Raw genomic sequence first — 18,409 nt, forward strand, 5'->3', positions numbered from 1 at the left:
TGGCATGTCCGCATCCCACCTGGGTGGGGAGGACCCCAGCCACGCTGTCCCTGGCGCTCATGGCTCCGACAAATGGATTCCACGTTCCCACACACAAACTAGACACTGGGCAAATTTGTTTATTGGAAGCACTGGGTGCGGAGGAGGGGAGGAAAAACAGATGTGCCGATCTCTGGGTCTGGGGATGGACTGGGCACCAAAGTTAGGGGAGGGGCCCAACACCAGAAACCTCTGAGTAATATAGCTCTGCCTCAGAGGGAAGACCTGCCCCCTCGGATCAGGCCGCTCTGGGGTGAGGGGTCCCGGTGGCCCAACCTCCCCTGCCCCCGCTCCCCAGGACTGCTGGGCCCCGTCAGTGTCAGCGCAGCGAGCGCAGCGCCCTGGGGGAGGCGGAGCGGTAGGAGTGGTACCCCTCCAGCGTGGCTGGGAGCAGCAGCAGGCCGCTCAGGGGGTCTCTCCGGCAGCGCCCCATGGCCTCCTTGTAGCTCATCCGCTCCCTGGAGATGGGGTCTGTCAAATCCTTCTCATAGCCGGACTCATCCTGCAGGAGCTGGGCCAGCTCTTCACTGATCATTCCGGAGAGCACGGCCTGAGGGACAGGGATGCGGCCGGTCCTCTTGGGGTCGATGAGTCCCCCGGTCAGGTGCTGGACCTGCAGGTGTGGGAGCACGCTCTCCCGCGGCATCCAGCCCTTCTGCACGGCCTCGCCCACCGACAGCCTCTTCCTGGTGACGGGATCCTCGATGCCGGTGAAGGCCTTCTGGGCGTTGAGCAGCCTCTGCGTCGAGGTGTTCTCGATCAGCCCCCTTTCCATGGCCTTGTGCACGGAGTAGCGCTCCCGGCTGAGGAGGTCCACGATGCCCCCTGTGGCCGCCTGGGCCTCCAGCAGCTTCTGCCCCGTGATGGGGTCCAGCATGTTCTTGGCCATGGCCGTCTTGATGGTGCATTTGTTGTCCGTGGTCGTGTCGTAGATGCCAGCGATGGGGAAGCTGTCATCGCTGAGCCCAAGGGAGCCGCTGGAGAAGAAACCGGAGCCCTGGGCGGCTGGGGAGGCGAGCGGGGACTTGGAGATGATGGAGCCAATGGAGAGCGAGGAGCAGGGCTTGGTCTCCCCTGCCACGAGCAGCGCGAACTCGGAGATGGGCAGCTGGCCGTCCTTGTAGAGGTGGTACTCCTCCTTGGAGATGCGCCGGCAGTGCAGGGCCGCCTCGATGGAGTACTGCTTCCCGCTCTTGCGGTCCAGGAGCACGGACTCCTCGCCGCAGGGGCCCGAGGTGGTGACCTCCTCCCAGTCACACTCGAGCTCCTGGAGCTGGAGGTACTGGCCCCGATCGATGATGCCCTGCTTGTAGGCCTCATACGGGGACATGTCCTTCCCCGTCTCGGGTTCCAAGATGGAGATCTTGGTGGAGAGGTTGGTCTCTCGCGTCTGGGTCTCCTGGTTGAGCTCCTCCCTGCTCACCCTGGCGCGGAGGTCGCGCAGCGTCCTCTCCTTCTCGTGGATCTGGTCCTTCTCGCGGAGGATGGCCGCCTCGAGCTGCGAGAGCTCCTGGCCCCGCTGGGCCGCCTTCTGCCGCTCGCCGTCCGTCCTCTGGCTGAGCAGCTTCGCCTCCTCCTGCAGGTGCAGCGCCCTCTGCTGCTTCCGCCTCTCCAGCTCCCGCAGCTCCTGCCGCAGCTGCCGGTGCTCCTGGTCCGCCTGGGCCCGGGACCTCTGGAGCTCAGCCTCCTCGCGGGCCCGGGTCCTCCTCAGCGCCTCGGCCCCGTCCAGCCGCTGCCGGAGGTGCCGCACCTCCTCCTCCCGGCTCTGCCGGGCCCCGCGCTCCCGGTTGAGCGCCTCCCACGCCCGGGACCGCTCGCCCTCCAGCACCCGGTCCTTCTCTACCCGGATCACTTCCTTGTAGATGGTCTTCTCCTGCGATTTCGTGGTCTGGAGGACGTCGATCTGCACCTGCAGGTTCTTGCACTCCCGATGCAGCTCTGTCACCCGGGTCTTCTCCTGCTCCAGGTCCTGCCGCAGGGCTTCTGTGGACTTCTCCAGATCCGGGTCTTTCTCCAGCTTGACCACCTCCTCCATGATGATCTTCTCTTGCACCGCGGGAGGCCGCTGCTCGAGCTCCTGGATCCGCAGGGTCAGCTGCCGCAGCTCCCTCTCCACGGCCAGCTTCTTGGTCCGGTCCTCCTGGAAGCTGAGCAGGCTCTCCTTCTCCTGCACGCCAGCCCGGAGCTGCTGCACCTCCCGCTCCAGCTGCCGCCGCCGGCCCGCCTCCTCGTCCAGGCTCTGGCTCAGCCGGCCGTGGTCCTCTCGGAGCTTCGGGTCCTTCTGGGTGACCACCACCTCCTGCACCACCACCCTCTCCTCGGGCCGCCTCCTCTCCAGCAGCAGGTACCGGTTCTGCAGCTCGGAGACCAGGTCCTCGGTGGCCCGCCTCCTCTGGGTGGCTTCTCGAACCTCCTGGCGCAGCCGCTCAGCCTCCTTCTCCAGGACAGGGTCCTTCTCGTGGCGCACCACCTCCTTGTTCACCGTCTTGGTCTCCACCTTGGACCGCTCCCGCTTCCACTCGTCGCGCTCCCCCTGCAGCCGGATGAGCTGCTCCTGGGCCCGCCCGCTGCCGTTGACCAGCTCATTCAGCTGGGCCTTCAGGCGGTCGATCTCCCGCAGCACCTCGGGACTCCTCTCGTGCTTCACCACCTCCTGCGTCACCTGCTTGTACTCCACCGCGGGCTTCTGGGCACGGAGGGCGGCCAGCTCGGGCAGCAGCCCCTCCAGCTCCTTCTCCACGCCGCTCCTCTTGCTGGCCGTGTCCTGCAGCTGGGCCCGGAGCCGTGCCATCTCCTGCTGCGTCTCCGGAGCCACCTGGAAGGTCTCGTGGACGCGCTCCTGGAGCTCCACTTTGGGCTTCTGCTTCTCCACCACGCTGTACTTGCCCCGCAGGTCCTCCAGCTCGCGCGCCAGCGTGGCGTTCCTGCTCCTGGCCTCCTCCAGGAGGTTCCTCAGCCTGGACGCCTCTTCCAGGAGGCCCAGGTCCTGCTCCACCTTCTTCACCTCCTTCACGATCACCTTGGGCTCCACAGCACCGATCGCCCGCTCTAGCTCTTCAATGCGTGCCCGCAGCTTGGCCACAGCCTCTTCCGCCCCCTTCCTCCGCACAGAGTCCTCCTCCAGCTGCAGCCGGAGGGCCTGGGCTGCCTTAAGCATTTCCAGGTCCTTCTCCACCTTGACCACTTCTTTCACCACGATCCTCTCCTTCACGTTCGGCTCCTTCTGCTCCAGGGCCAGCAGCTCCTTCTTTAGCACCTCGAGCCGGGCCGAGACGGTGGCATTCTCCCCCCGCAGCTGCAGGATCTCGCTGCTGAGCTGGGCTGCCTGGCTCTCCAGGCCGGGGTCCCTCTCAATCTGGGTTACCTCCTTGGTCAGCAGGTGAGGCTGCATGGCCCTCTTCTTGCTCTCCAGCTGGACGACCTTCTGGGCTGCTGCCTCCAGGTCCGCCTGCAGGCCGGCCCGCTTCTTGCCTTCCTCCTCTACCTGGGACTTCACCCTGGACAGGCTGCTCTCCAGCTGGGGGTCCCGGTAAAACTCCACCACTTCCTTCTCTTCTAGCCTCTCCAAGGGGCGCTGGGTTCTCAGCTGCAGCAGCTGGTTCCGCTGTTCCTCCAGCTGTTGCTGCACCTGGGCCACCCGCTTCCTCTCCTCCTCCAGCTGGGACTTTAGGGCCTCTGACTCCTTCCTTGCTTGGGCTGGGCTCTCAGACCCCTGCTGTGCATCATGGGTCACCTGGACATCCTCACTGAGCTCCTTCTGCAGAGTGAGAGGGAGAAGGGAAGAATACTGAAAGGGCAGTGGGGGGAAAGGGATGAGCCCCATTTCTACCCCTCCCCACCCCAAGATCAAAGATCCCTCCCTGCTTCCTGATACTTCTGGAAGGTCCCAGGAGTGGGAGCTGCAGTCCTGAGGTGCTTGGATGCAGGTTTTCAAGAGGACGTCTCAGCCCCATGATGTTGGGATGCAAGGCAGTGTTCAGAACATGCAAACAAGACAGGTCTCCTTTCCAAACCTTTCCCCCTCTCTTCCCATCCAGGCTCCTGGATATGGGCCTATGCTCCATCCCCTAGGGGAGGCTGGGGTATTCCTCTGGGTAGGAGAAAGCTGGCAAGTCCCTTAGCCAGACACTAAAAATCATAGAGGGCTTCTGTCTCTTGGTCCCCCAGGCATGGAGATGTAGGTGGCCTCTTGCCCACCGTGGTTGGTCCTGAAGCTGAAGACTTTGTGGGGATTTTCTCCTGTCCCACCAGAAGACTGTCCAGTGGCTAAGCTGTGACTGCACTGAATGAATCTCCAGGGCCTGACTCTGAGATGGATACCAGCCTGGAAGAGCTGCTGTGGGGAGCACAGGGGGAGGTGGGGAGCTGCCCTCTTCAGGACGCAGAGCCTGTCCTGTGGCCACAGGCTGCAGGGCGAGGAGGAAGGGAAGCTGGCCGGGGCAACGAGCAGCCCAGGCCTCCTGGCACGGGAACGGAGGAAGTGTTCTCACCATACCTTCTCCAGCATCCTTCTGGCAAACTCCAGCTGGTGCAGCTGCTGCTGGTGTGCAGCCGCAACCTCAGTATAGGCCTTTGTCACGCTCTTCTCCTAGAGAGGCCAAAGGGAGGCAGAGGGAGGTCAGGGTCAGCCCCAGCCAGAGCGCCTGCAGAGCTGATGCCAAGGGATACTGAGCCCCATTGGATCCCATCTCACCTGCTCCTGGATGCTCTCCTGCAGGGGAGCCACTCGGGGTCTCTTGGGGGCTGACCCTACCTGAGTGGTGGTCTCTAGGGAGCAACGGTAGGTGTCTGCCTGCAACTCATAGTCCTGAACAGGGAGGGGAGGAAAACAGGCTCTCAGTCAGTGGTGGCAGCTGGGTTGGGGAAGCGGGAGGCTGGCAGGAGCGAGGGGAGAGGAAGGAAAGTGCTTACCTGCAGAGCTGCCTGCAGGTCCTGGGAGAGGCGGATTGCCATGGCCCTGTCCTGCTCTCGGCCCTGGATCTCCTGCTGCAGCCTCTGCCGGGGAGGAAGTGAGAGTCAGGGGAGGTCAGCAAACACCACTCACCCAGTGTCTCCTGCAAGGCCTCCAGGGCAGCTGGCACCCCACAGGGGCAAGAGGTCGCCTGGGAAACGGCCTTTCCAGGCCTGATTCTCTCTGTGAATTCTTCCTTTCTCTCTTTGGGAGAGTCCCTTCCTCCTGCTTAGTGCTCCTCAGACTCCTGTTCTAGCAGGGGGGTTCTCCCGCAGGGCTGCGCATCACAACCCCCTAGAGAGCTTGTTCAAGCAAAGATTGAAGGCCCCACCCCAGTGTCTGAGCAGCTCTGGGTTGAGGCCTGAAAATTTGCGAGTCCAAGCATCTCCCTGATGCTGATGCTGCCAGTCCAGGGACCACCTCCTGAGAACCACTGCTCTGTCCCAATTGTTCATAAGCCTGGTTGCCCCTTTTAGTCACTTGGGAAACTTTAAAAGAAAGTATTGATGTTCTGGTCCTGGGTGATTCCAACTTAATCAGTCTGGAGTGGGGTTTGATACAGGGATTTTATTTTATTTTTTAAATTTTATTTATGTATTCATGAGAAACAGAGAGAAAGAGAGAGAGAGAGGCAGAGACAGGCAGAGGGAGAAGCAGGCTCCATGCAGGGAGCCCGATGTAGGACTTGATCCCGGGTCTCCAAGATCACACCATAAGCTGAAGGCAGATGCTCAACTGCTTAGCCACCCAGGCATCCCTGATACAGGGATTTTATTTTATTTTATTTATTATTATTATTATTATATTTTATTTTATTTTATATATATATTTTTTGATACAGGGATTTTAAAAGCCCCCTTGGGCAGCCCAGGTGGCTCAGTGGTTTAGTGTTGCCTTCAGCCCAGGTCGTGATCCTGGACACCTGGGATTGAGTCCCACGTCAGGATCCCTCCATGGAGCCTGCTTCTCCCTCTGCCTGTGTCTCTGCCTCTCTCTGTGTCTTTCATGAATAAATAAATAAAATCTTTAAAAAAGAAAAAAGAAAAAAAGCCTCCTGGATGATTCTGATCTGCAGCCAGTACTGAGTCTCTGTCCCAAGCCACCTTACTGACGTCACCCCATTACTCTCTCTTGAGACACTGTCATCCTCCTGCAGTCCCAGACCTTTGCCTTCCAGAGCACTTGCCCTGACCCCACGTGTCCTGCCGTGGGCTCCCACAGTGCTGCAGCTCTCCACCAGAGCTCTTAACAGCATCATGGCCTGCGATGCAATGGCCTCCCCCACCAGACTGGGCTGCCTGAGAGCTGGGCTGTACCCGCAGCCTTTGGTTCATTGCCAGTACGTAGCAGGGCATTGTCAATATGAGGAAAAAGATGGGATAGGAGTTGGAACCCCGAGGAGCATAAAGCTCACTGCCCATCTCGGAACAGATGGAGACGGGCTTGCTGTTTCTGAGGGCAAGACAGAGCATTTAGGGTAGTAAGTAGGTGGTGGTGACCCAGAAGGCCTGAGGTCTGAGCTTTGAGGTCTCCTAGAACTCTGGCCACTAGGGGGCCACACGCACCCAGGCAGCTGTGCCTACCGGAGGCTCCCTGAGGGGTGAAGTGGCTTGAGGCCCCAACTCTGGAGGGGCCTGACCTGCCCCCGGTTGCCTGCAGCCTCAGCTCCTCACCTTCTGCGCCTGCAGCTTGTAGGCGAGCTGGCTGGGCCCGTCGCTGGGCCGCACTTCATTGCGGGGCAGGTTTTCCAGCCAGAAGCTCAGATTGTCCAAGCAATTCTTGAACTGCTGGTAGGTGAGGCCAACATCCTGCAACATCTTCTCCCTGCAGGAGGAGGGGGCCCAGAGCAGAGGTGAGCACTGCCCTCTGGGAACAGATGAGGGGTGCATGAAGGAGGCTGGTGGGAGCCTCCCTCCCTGGGGCAAGTCAGAAGGCCTGAGTGACCCACCAGAAGGATCTGCTAACTCTGGCCTTGTGTCAGAGCTGGGCATTCAGGGATAGACTGGACGTCTCAGCCAGGGATGCAGGTAGGCTCACCCTGGGAGATAGCTACTATTATCATCCCATTTTAGAGTCGAGGAAACAGCCTCAGGGAGGTGAAGTCACCAGTCTGAGGCCACACAGCTTGGCAACAGTGGCTGCTGTGCACCGTGGGGATGTGCGTCGAGCCCTAATGGCCCCTCCACTCACCGCAGGTCCAGCTGGTCCCCCACAGCGTGGTAGCGGTCGGTAAGGGCCCGGGCCTGGCGCTGCTGGCGAGGCAGGTCTTGGCAGAACTCCTGGAAGTTGTTCTGCAGGGCGCTGCATGCATGCTCAGTGGCCTTCAGCTCGCGGTGCAGCCCTAGCACACAGGCCTGCTTTTCGAGCAGCTCCCTCCGCAGGCGCTGGGAGAAGAGGGGACACAGCGCCATGCACCCTTGTGTTTCCACACATTCCCATGGGACCCCACCCGTCCATGAATGCTTGGCGAGGCCGGGCCCCCTCACCTGCAGCTCGTTGACCCTCTCCTGCAGTGCCCCGGGGCTGGCGGGGATGGGGCCCTCCTGCGCCACAGTGGACTCGAAGCCTCGGATGACCCTGTCCGCTTCCTGGATCTGGCGCTCCAGACCCAAGGCAGCTCTGGCTCTGTCTCAAGGGGGCCTGAGGTCAGGCCCTCTGTCAGCCACCCCCCTGCGTGCCACCCAGCGGTCCCCTTCCCCCATCCCCAGGGCACTCACTTCTCCCCGTAAAGGTTGCAAAGAATCTGCACGTCGCTGTACTTGTTCTTGACACTGTTGAGGGCCACAGGCAGCTGCAGGGTAGCGGGGCCCCCAGGCCGGGCGGACAGCAACGCCTCACACTCCTGCTGGGCTGTTTCTTTCTCTGCTCCCAGGCCCTGCAGCCGCTGGGCTGTGCCCTGGGGTGGGACGGGCAGGGTCAGAGGTCTCCTTCCTGCCCACGGGGCCTCAGAGAGTGATGGGTGAGTCTGCATGCAGGCCACAGACCCAGGGACAGTCCTGGCCCCAAGAGAGTCCCCACGTGGATGACCTTGGGCCAGTGAGCCTCGCTGAGCCCCAGTCTGCTCATCCGCAGAATGATCGACGGGAAGAGGCAATGTGACCCCATGGGTCGTCGTGTCAGCCATGCCTTGCACAGAACATCAGTTCCCTACCCTGTCGCCCCAAGTCAGGCAACAAAACCCTAGCTCTGTCCACATGGGGTGATTCTGCTCCTCATTCACTCATCCATTCTGTAAGTCGTGGGTGCTGACTCTGTGTGCCACCCACCACCTACCTTCCAGTCTAACTGGGTTTCTTGTGGCCCCTACCCTGACATGGGAGATGTGGTGACTTCAAGACTCAAGGACGTATTTGGGGGCGGCTATGTACAGGTCCAGCCCTCTGTAGGCCGCAGAGCCCCAGGAGGAGCTGGTGTCTGTTGAGGCTGCAGTATCACCCTGGCCTCCTGCTCCTGCCTCCTCCCCATGGGACTCCCTCAGAAACTCCCAGTCTCGTCCCCATGGGACTCCCTCAGAAACTCCCAGTACACCAGATCAGAGACCCAACCTGCAACACCTCCTACTCTTCCCACCCAGGGCTGGAGCCTCCCAGCCTGGTCCTCTGACCTGGGAAATGTCACCTCTAAAACTACGGGACAGGATGGAGTGGATATTACAAGCTGCACCATAATGTGTAATGACATGACTCAAAAATTTAAAAACCAAACCCAAATGATATACTTGAATTAAAGCCGGTTGGGAAGGACATAAGCCAGACTGCAACCCCCCAGGTGTGGGGAGGGATGGCTCTCTACTGGGCTTTTGAGATGTTTACATGCTACCCCCTTTTCAGGGAGGTGCCCCCACCTGCCTCCAGGAGAAATCACCCCTGAGACATGCAGGCTTCCTTGCTGCTCTCAGGACTCTCACCAGAACACCTCCCAAGTGTGGGGTACAGGGTCTTTACTCTGGGCCCTGCCCCTCTAGAACCTTCTCTGGCCTTAGTATACTTCATCCAGATGAACTGAGTATTATTGTGCCTGTTTTCAGTGAGGAGGAAACCAAGGCCCAGAGAGGTTAAGTGATTTCTCAAGATCACACAGTTGGTCAGTGGAGGACCAAGGGTTTAGAACCAGCTTGTCTTGAGCCCTGGACTGTCCGCTCCCTTCCTCTGCCTTGGGTCCCTGCGCCTGCTCCCACACTTGCCCACACTTGCCTTATCCTTAGTTCATACACCCTCAGTGCGGGACTGTTTATCCTCGCTCACCTACCCACCTTATGGCTCTGGATGCGGCCCTCCAGGTCTTCCAGGGGTGTCGTGCGGCTCAGCGGGGTCCGGGCCCAGGCCAGCACTTGCCTCTCTATCTGCTTCAGGTCTCCATCCAGCTGGGTCATCTGTGTCAGGAGCTTCTGGGCCTGTGGGTCTTCTGGGGCTGAGCCAGTGGGAGCTGGGGGCACAGGGGTCATGAGGGGCCAGGGCCTACCTCCCACCTGCTCACATACCTGAGAAACAAGTGCTTCCCTAAACGCGCCCAGAGCATCCTGTGTCCGACAGGAAGGGAGGGGGATGGGCAGGGACAGTGCTCAGGGCTTGCCAGCCCAAGGGATGGAACCCCCAAGCAGAAGTCCCTACTCTGGGGTCACTCCCCACCCATTGCAACCACCCCCCACCTTGGCCAAAGTAGGAATCTACTCCCTCTGTTCCAACAACCCCCCGAGTTCCTGGCCAGCCCACAGTACCCTGCTGGCCGGTCTGTAAGGGCTGCTCAGCACAGGCCGCCAGCTCGCTCTGAACTGCGGCCAATTTCTGCTTCAGGGCCTGCAGCTCCGACGCCAGCCTAGAACGAGGAGGAGGTCAGAGAAGGATGTCACCCCTCTCTCTCCGAACCTTCCCACCCACCCCAAGAGTCACTGGTCTAGGAGAAGACCAGGCAGGGCCCGCTGTCTTCCTCCTGCTCCTGAGGATCCCCAGGCAGACCCACTTGGAGGCCCTGGCCACAGCGTCAGGGTCCGGAGCTGGGATGCAGAAGCAGGCGGCTGGGGCACGTTTGGTCTCCCCATCTGGGCCCTGAACGACCCAGGTGTGCTGGTCAGTGTTGTCCATCAGCAAATACCGTTCTCCCCGCAGCAGCTGCACCTGGGGGGCAGGGAACAGAGATGGGGCAGGGGCAGGGGCGGGCCAGAGGCAGGGCAGGGCTTGGAGGGGGGCAGGGCGGGCGTTGGGTGGGACTGGAGGGGGCAGGGGTGGTGCTGGGTGGGTGAGTCTGTACTTCTCCTGAGTCCCAGTCGCAGATGCTATCCACGTGCAGGGGCTGCTGGGGTGGGTTTCTGCGCTGCTGCAGAGGGGCCACCTGCTGGCTCTGCCGCTGCAGGTCCCTAATGGTCTTCTCAGTGACAGCCAGGTGCTTCTTCTCTGCCTGTGGGGTCCCAGGCTTCACTTGAGGCCTGCCCCACCCCATCCCCCATGAGAGCCAGGGGTCCGGTCTTCACAGAGACAAGGTCTCTAAGTCAGGACAGTGAAAGAAGCCCCTCCAGGGAGCCCAGGATTCTGGAGTCTGCTGGTCGGGGTTGGGGGACTGCTCAGCATCACTCAGGCCTCTAGAGAAGGGCCGGAGGGTCAGGGGCTCACCTGCCACATTACAGGTGAGGAAATGGGTCCAGAGTGGGGAAGGGCTTCTGGTAACAGAGCAGCCCCCTCCTGCTGGAGCAGATCCCCTTCTCCTGCCCCCCAGGATTGGCTCTTGGCAGGACTAAGCCCCAGGGAAGGGTGAGGCCCAGACACAGGCCAGCCCCAATCCCTGGCGTGGGATGCGGGTGGCCTGCGGGGTGGGGTGTTCTCACCTCCAGCTGCTGCAGCAGCTCCGTGAGGGCGCCAGGGGGCGCCCCAGGGGCTGGGCTGTACTGGGTGTCCAGGCTGGAGTTCAGCTTCGCCAGGGTTTGGCTCACGGAGTCGGCCTCTTCCTGGAACTGAGGCCGTGGGTAGTTAAGGGCACAGTCGGGGGCACCCACTGCCCACCAACCCTGCAAGCCAGCTAAACGCGAATTGCCACGGGCCCCCGCACCGTCAGCTTCTCAGGCCGTGGGGCCTTTTTGTACTGGAATGCTCTGCAAATGGGGCATTTTGGGCTCACTGAACGTTTCTTAGTGTTTTAAAACACCTTGGCCTCTGTCCTTCCTGCCCAGATGGAGGCGGGGCTCTCCTGCAACCTCCCCGCGGGTGGGTGCCAGGGCTTCGGGGCTGCGCTTCTCCCAGGCCCGGAGCGGAAGCTGGGAGTGTGCTCTAAAGAAACATCCCGCAGTTGGGTGATGTTACAAAATTCCTGTCCATGGGTGTGATGATGGTAGGGTGGTGTCGCGGGAAAATATTTTTTTTTAAAAAAGGATGGAAAACACTCTGGCTTTTGTCCCTCTCCAACTATAGGAAACATCTTGGGGGGAAATTACCGAAAGAAGAAGAGTCCCTGTTGTATATTTTGTCAGTTTCTCAGCCCACTTTTTGTTACTGTCCCTTCCAAGGAGAGTTTCTGGGCATCTCTTCCATCTCCATGAAATCGTGATACCACACATATGCTGTACATCCTTCAGGTACGTGTGTTTGTGATTTACGCATAAGAAGATTTATGTGATTTATGCATTTTTGCTTTTTTCCCCTTAAGAACCAAGCATCCCTGGGAGCGATACCACCCTGCTGCAAAGGTTTGCGTGACATCATCTTCCCTCTGGGGCCGAGTCACGGTGACACAGCTCTGCCGTTTTTATGAGGTGCCTGTCTCCCTCCCTGTGAAGGCGTCCTGCGCTGTTCTGCAGGTGTCTGTGCCCCGCCCCGGGCCCTGCCTGGGCTCCGCCCTCGGCTCACCCGGTGGTAGGCCTCCACGTGCTGCAGCTGGCTCTCCTGGCAGATGCAGAGGTTTAGAAAGTTCTGCCATTCCATCTTCAGGGCCTCCTGGTGGGTCTGCGGACAGCAGCATGGAGCCCTCGGACCATGCCCGCCCTGACCTCTGCACCCATCCGCTGCCCGCTTGGCCCACCCTGACCTGGGCCGCGTCTCCCTCTCTGCAGCCTCCCTGGGAGGCTCCCCCCGCCCCTGATCTAGGGAGCAGGTGTCCCTGAGACGATGGGCAGTGTCTGTCCCTCGCACCTGGATGGGCCCCACAGCCGGATGCCCCAGCTCCACCATGCGCTCCCCGTCATCCTCCAGCTGGTTCACACTCTGCTCCTGGCTCAGCAGCTCCTGCTGCTTGAAGTGCTGGGGGAGAGTCGGGAGCATGGGCGAGGGGAGGACAGGACGAGGGTGCCCCTGCCCACACCCTCCAACCCTGCTGTCCCCCACCCACCTCATACTCCCGCCGCACGCCCTGGGGGTCCGCCAGGAGGTCGCTCCAGTCCTGCTGCAGGATGCCCTGCTGCTGCTGGGCCAGGGCACTCAGCTGGCGCGTGCAGCCCTGCAGGTGCGTGTACAGGCTGCCCAGGCTCTGGCCGCGCCACGAGGCTGCCTTCTGTGCTCGGCGACACGTGGGAGGGAGAAGGGGTCGCGAGGGATGCCGTCAGCCTGTGCCCACCAATGCTGCCCACCCCCCGATTGTACAGGCAGCTGGGCCTCCCCGCTCCCAGCCCCTGCTCACCAGGAGGTCCCGGTATTGGCTCCTGATGGTAGCTGCGTCCTGCCTCGACCAATGGGGTGGGGGTGGGGGGGACACAAAGCAGGTTCAGTGAGAGGCGGGGTGCAGGCCAGATGGCAGCCCACGTTCTGGGCCCACGGTGCCCCCCACGCCCATCCCTTGTCCCACACAGGCTCTGATGGAAGACAGTGGGGGTAGGGCTGGATGGCCAGGCAGGGATGGACGGCACCCACCGGCCCAATGAGGTTCCGGAGCTGCTGCCCGTAGGCCTCAATCTCCTTCTGCAGGATGTTGTGCTCCGCAATCTGCTGCTCCAGCTCTGCCATGCCTGGCCCGTACTGGCCCTCGCAGACCTGCTTCTGCAGAAGACCTGGCCACTCAGCTCAGCCGCAGGGCTGGGACGGCAGCCCTCCCCTGTCCCCCGTGTCCCCGTGCAGAGGAGTGGAATTGGCCGCTTGCGCAGAGGCTGCACGAGGCAGCCGAGCAGCCTGGTGAACGGTTGGCAGCCCTCCCTCAGGGACATGCTACTCTCCAGGGGCCCAGGCTCAGGCCTGACTGCAGCCCCTGACTCCTACTGGTCCCCAGAACGCAGGGCTCAGCCTGTCAGATGTCCTCCTACTCATCCCTACCTCCTTGCCTCTCCAGCCTCGGCACCTTCTGCCTAGAAACTGCTCACTAGGCTCTGGGATCCTGGGACACCCCCTCTGCCCATGGCCTCCCCACTGTCCCTTCCTTGTCATCACGGCACCCCTTCTGCTATGGCATCAAAGCACAATTCCTCACCTGATGTTCAGGGTGCCCATGACCTGGCTTTGCCTGCCTGCCCAGAAAACCCCACCTTCCACCACACTCCAGGCTGCAGCCTCTGTTTCTTTCTGGAATGTCCTCTCCTCACTATTTCACCCCAGTCTCACTAAGCCCTCCCACCTCTCTGAGGCCTCTTCATATGCCCCTTCCTGCAGGAAGCCTTCCCTGACTGCACTGTCTCCTCTGCTCTCTCTTCCCAGACCTTCCCACGGGTGCAAGCACACCGATAGGTCCCCGATGACACACTGCTCTGTTTTGCTCTCTTGATTGTGCTACGTGTGATTTTGAGCCCCTGGAGGTATCTCCGACACTGGGCATGGCGCTGACCTGTTTCTGCTCCAGCACACGCGCCCAGTCAACCCTGGGCCCCACATCGGGTGGCAGCACTATCTTCTCATACAGGGCGCGGTACTCAGCACACTCCTGGGTCACTCGCTCGTGCAGCTGCTTGATGCTGCCAAGGAGGAGGCCAGCGGGTCAGGGCTGGGCCCGGGGCTCCCCTGGAACCCCAGAGCCTCAGTCCTCATGCCCTGGCCGCCACCCCACTTACTCCTTCTCAATCTCCTCGGCCTGTGGGTGCTTGAGCCGCCGCGCCTTATCCACATCCAGGAAGAGGTCTTTCAGCAGCACCTCAGCCTCCTTCAGGCTGCGCCCCACTTCCTGCCGGTGCTGCAGGGCCTGGCTCTGCTCGCTGTGCAGCCGGTCCTGTGGGTGGGGGACGACACCCCTGCTGCCCATTACTGCTCCCTGAGCCTCACCCTGAGTTCCCCAGGCTGCACTGCCAACCTTGGTGCCCACGCCAGCAGAGGGCCAGACCCAGGGCATCTGTGGGGTGGGTGCAGGGACACAGGGGAGACCCAGGCCCCCTGAGCCCCTCTAACCCCCCCCCTCATTGGGAATCCAGCAGAAAAGGAGAGCTGAGCCCTCTCTCCCACTGTGTTTGGGGAATGACCGGTGAAAGACAAGGGCTGTCTGTCCCAGCGTAAGCATCCCCAGTGGGTACTCCGGGCTTTAGTGAGCCTCCCCTGCACTCACACCCTGCCGCTTGCCCCTGAGGCCTTACCTGCTGCAGTCTCTTCTGGGTCTCCAGAATGTCCCTCTCTACCTGGTCAGCATTGGCCTGCATGCGGGAGATGAGCAGGGCCAACTCCTGGGTGGCAGCCCTGGGGCAGGGGTAGGGACAGAGCCAGCATGGTTGGAAAAGACCCCTCTGCCCCACCTGAGTGGGATCCCTTGTCTCCCTCTGCCCTGTCCTACCCTCCAGCTAGGCTCGTTGCCCAGGAGGGAGGCGTCTAGGACCTGGGGAGCTCTGGTCTCTCCCTGCAGGAGACTCTGTGAGAAACCCAGCTCTAAAGGTGGAAGAGCGCTGTTCTCAGGTGAGGGTTCAGAAAGTGGGGGCCTCTGGTGTGTCTGGCACCATGGAGCAGGCCAACATCACTGTCCTGGCAGTGCGTTCCCAACCCCACCCAGCTCCTTGCCACTTCCTTAGGAGTGAATCACGGCTCAGCTGCTAATACCCGAGACAGCATGGCTGGGCTTTGGGGAGGGGCAGTTGGGCTGCCTGGGGGCAGGGGAGCAGGATCATGTCCCCCTCCCCAACCTCTTCCCATCCCAGCCCTGTCTCCCCCCGACCACCCTGGGCTTTGCCTGTGCCCGGGCTAACAATCATTTGGAGGAGCTGCATGGCACCAGGGCAGGAGGAAGCCAAGAGCTTGTTGGGGCACCCCAACAGCCCCCAGATTTGGAGATTATGCCCAGATTAGGACCTGACTTGCTCCAGATCAAGTGGTAAGGAACAGAGTATGAACCTGATTTGGCTCCCCAGGGTCCTCTCCATGGGGCATTGCTCTCTGGGGCCTAGGGGACCAAGTAGACCTAATAAAAGGTGGAGTGGTCCAAGGCTCAGAAGCACAACACCCTATGAAGTTACAGTCCTGGAGAAGGGGAAGGGGAAGACTTCACTGAGCTGGGCCCTGAACTAGGGGTCAAAGGATGAGCCACCTCCACCTTCACACTCCGTCCAGGCAGAGGGGCAATGCCAGTAAAGACCAGGCTGAAGGAACTCTGTGGCCAAACAGCCTGGGTCTGATCGTTTTCTAGCCCTACTGCTGTGTGGCCTTGGACAAGTTACTTAAACTCTCTGTGCCCAGAGTTTCTCACTTGCAAAGTGGGGCCTTAATAATCTCTATATCACAGTGCCACCTGCATGGATTAAGAGAATGAATCCATCTAAAGCATCCAGGGCACAGCCTATGCGGAGTTGGCACCCCAGAAATGTTTATTCTGCTAGAATGTAAGTACCACAAAGGCAAGGACCTGTTTGTTCTGTGTAAGGTGGCATCCTCAGTGCCTAGCACAGTCCTGGCACACAGTAGGTTAAATGTAAGTTAAACGAATGGATTGCACACAACGAGAATGGTGTTTGGGGGCTGCAGCCAGAATCGACCAGGCCTTGTGGACAGAGACGCCAGCTGCCCGAGGCTAGGAAAGCATTGTCCAGGAGCCAGCCTGGGGACAAGGAGCTGTGGGTCCTGACCCCTGGGCGACCTGTCCTCAGGCCCGTCCTCCTGGGATGGCTGCTCCCACAGGGAGGAGCACACTCCACCTTGGGCAGGGCCCAGGAGCACCAGGGAGGACAGGTCACTCCAGTGAGAGTCTTAACTGCTGTCTTTCCTGTCTGCCCAGAAGCCCAGCCTCCCTGTCATCGCCCCGATCCGATCCCTATCGGAGTAATGAGCGTTTCATCTCCGCTCCCATCTGCCACCTCCACCCAGCAGAGGCCCAGTGACAGGAAAGAACAAGAGGAAAGCAGCCAAGTCTGTGGACCACAGGGTGGAGAGCCAGGCTGGGTCCGGCAGGGAGCTGGGGGTGCAGAGGGAGGCTCTGAGGATGTCCTGGCCTGCAGGCCCTCCCCGTTCCCCGCAGCACCCTCTCCCCATACCCACCTGGTAAAAGAGGCACTCCAACATTGTAACGAAACTCAAGGCCCGAGGGGAGAGCCTTGTGAGGAAATCTGCAGCTTGGACTTGGTATAGCACCGCCTCCCTGCAGCAGGCACCCCACCTCCGCCTCTTGGCCACAGTCCTTCTGCCCACCCCGGGTTCCAAGGGTCAGCCCAGCCCAAGCAGAGCCTTGAGGGCAGAGCCACAGGCAGGGAGCCAGGCTCTCCAGTCTCCCAGCCCCTGGCCTGTCCTTACCCAGTGTGTCTCCTGCAGAGCACCCCTACCCATGGCCCTCAGGCCCCCTGGACAGTGTGGGAGCCCCAGGCCAGCCATGGCCTCCTGCCAGGGCTAGAACTCCATCTGGGCATGGAAGAGAGTCCAACGCCATCCCCCCAACCCCCACCAACCCTTTGGCCTCGCGACACTAAATGCCAGCACCAGGCTGGTCCTGTACTCTGGGCTGCCATCTCCAGGGGGCTAAGCACCTGGGCCTGGCCCTGCCTTGCCCTACCTGCCCCAGCCCACTGCCCCAGGCCCTGCTCACCGGCTGTGCTTGCTGGGGGAGCCCTTGGCTGAGGAGCCCTTAGGGGACCCCTTCCCCTGGGAGCCTTTGCTCAGACCCTTGAACATGGTTGTAAAGGCAGGTGCCGGCTCAGGCTGGGCTCTGCTGGTGCAGGCAGGTGGCGGGAAGCAGGCGTGTGTCCTTGCTGGCTGCTTGGCTGGGCTCTGGTGAGGTGGGGTGGCCAGGCGCTGGGAAGGCAGTTTCTGGGAGGCCCCTCCCTGCAGGTGAGGCAGCGAGCGAGTGAGCGCGGGCCGGGGCTGCCACGCATGCACCCACACTGCCCACACTCAGCTGCTCCTGCACAACCAGTTTGGGAAGAAAGGGCACAGCCCAGAGGGCGGGGCACCTGAGCCTGCTCGGCTCCCAGAGAAGGTTTGGACTTGTTACACCCACACACCCAGACGGGGAAATAGCCAGGCCCAGGAGGGACAGGGCTACAGAAAGACAGATGCTTGCACATGCTCAGGGACAGAGGCCCAGCCCCAGAGCTCAGGCTAGGTGTTAATAAACACCTCCAGGCCACACAGGCGCCCAGTTATCAGGCCTGCCCCCACCCATAGCTCTTGCCCCACCAGAAGAGGTGGGGTGGCTCCCCGTCAGCCCGGGGCATCTGGACTGTGCTCTGTGCTCTCTACCACCACTATGGGGCAGCCAGGGGGCAGTCACCCCAGACAACTGGCACAAGGCACATTTTAAAAGTGGGCATCACCCAGTCAGCTCCCCAGAGGACAACCCCACAGTCCCGCTGCCCGATCTTCCTGGCTGGCTCAGTGTCATCCTATCTGTCTGTGGCTCTGGGGCCAGATGCAGTAGGACATGCATGTCTGGGATCTTCCAAAGAGTCTCAGATCAGCTCCAGAGGGTCTGGGAAACCCCCTGGACCCCTTGTCCAATAATCCCCAGCATTAGCCTCAGCGTAGCTGAGCCTAGGGTCTGGCTGAGCCCTCTGGGAACCCACTGTACTTGGGTTTTCCTGCTTGTGTCTCTTCACTCAGTCTCCTAGAAGGGGCCCCTGATGGCTTAAGTCAGATGGAGGGTGGATAGTGGTGCCACTTTATTGGCCTCTTCCAGGGAGGCCATCTTGGTGGCTGTCTTCCTCCTGCGGCACCCCCTCTATTTCCAGGCCCTCATTTCACTGGCCTACCTCGAAGAATCCTTCTACAGTTCCAGAGCCACTCCCTGGAAACACTGCAGCATTGGCGGAGGACGGGCTGGAGTAGCAAAGGGGAGGGATGCAGTTGTGCTGGGTTTGGCGCACGGGGACATCCTGGCAGGTCCAGCTGAGGGTAAAAAACACCTAGAGAAGACATAGGGGTCCCTCTCACTAGAGAGGGCAGGGGGAGAACAGAGACTGGTCATGTGCACTAGTGGGACAGAAGAGGTTTAACTCCCTTTTCCTGTGTCTCATGGACAAGCCACCAAACCTGTCCTGGAGAGGGAACACAGGAGTCACCTGTCCTGGCTGGGGAGAGGCTGGGAGGGGCAGCAGGGATGGGGAGGGCACAAGGGGGG

The 18,409-nt window shown here is 61.0% G+C and overlaps 1 protein-coding gene across 2 annotated transcripts; it reads right to left on the reverse strand.

The window, feature by feature from the left end:
- Positions 1-103: 103 nt before the first annotated feature.
- EVPL (envoplakin) lies at positions 104-18,059 on the reverse strand. Of its 2 annotated transcripts, XM_055325928.1 has the most exons (23): positions 18,042-18,059; positions 16,880-17,115; positions 14,457-14,556; positions 13,944-14,098; positions 13,721-13,847; positions 12,820-12,945; positions 12,590-12,628; positions 12,302-12,463; positions 12,106-12,213; positions 11,824-11,919; positions 10,809-10,934; positions 10,238-10,384; positions 9,950-10,104; positions 9,708-9,805; positions 9,243-9,415; positions 7,708-7,886; positions 7,477-7,615; positions 7,181-7,374; positions 6,664-6,814; positions 4,951-5,034; positions 4,733-4,846; positions 4,535-4,627; positions 104-3,796 (listed from the first exon to the last, which is right to left on the reverse strand). In XM_055325928.1, exons 2-23 carry the CDS (start codon positions 16,963-16,965, stop codon positions 359-361), a joined length of 6,090 nt encoding a protein of 2,029 aa, XP_055181903.1. In that variant the 5' UTR covers positions 16,966-17,115; positions 18,042-18,059; the 3' UTR covers positions 104-358. The 2 variants fall into 2 exon arrangements, with proteins under 2 accessions (XP_055181903.1, XP_055181904.1); XM_055325929.1 differs by lacking the exons at positions 16,880-17,115; positions 18,042-18,059 and adding an exon at positions 16,339-16,873.
- Positions 18,060-18,409: the final 350 nt, after the last annotated feature.

The sequence above is a fragment of the Nyctereutes procyonoides genome, unplaced genomic scaffold, assembly GCF_905146905.1.
Source record: "Nyctereutes procyonoides isolate TBG_1078 unplaced genomic scaffold, NYPRO_anot_genome, whole genome shotgun sequence".
NCBI classification, from domain to species: Eukaryota; Metazoa; Chordata; class Mammalia; order Carnivora; family Canidae; genus Nyctereutes; species Nyctereutes procyonoides.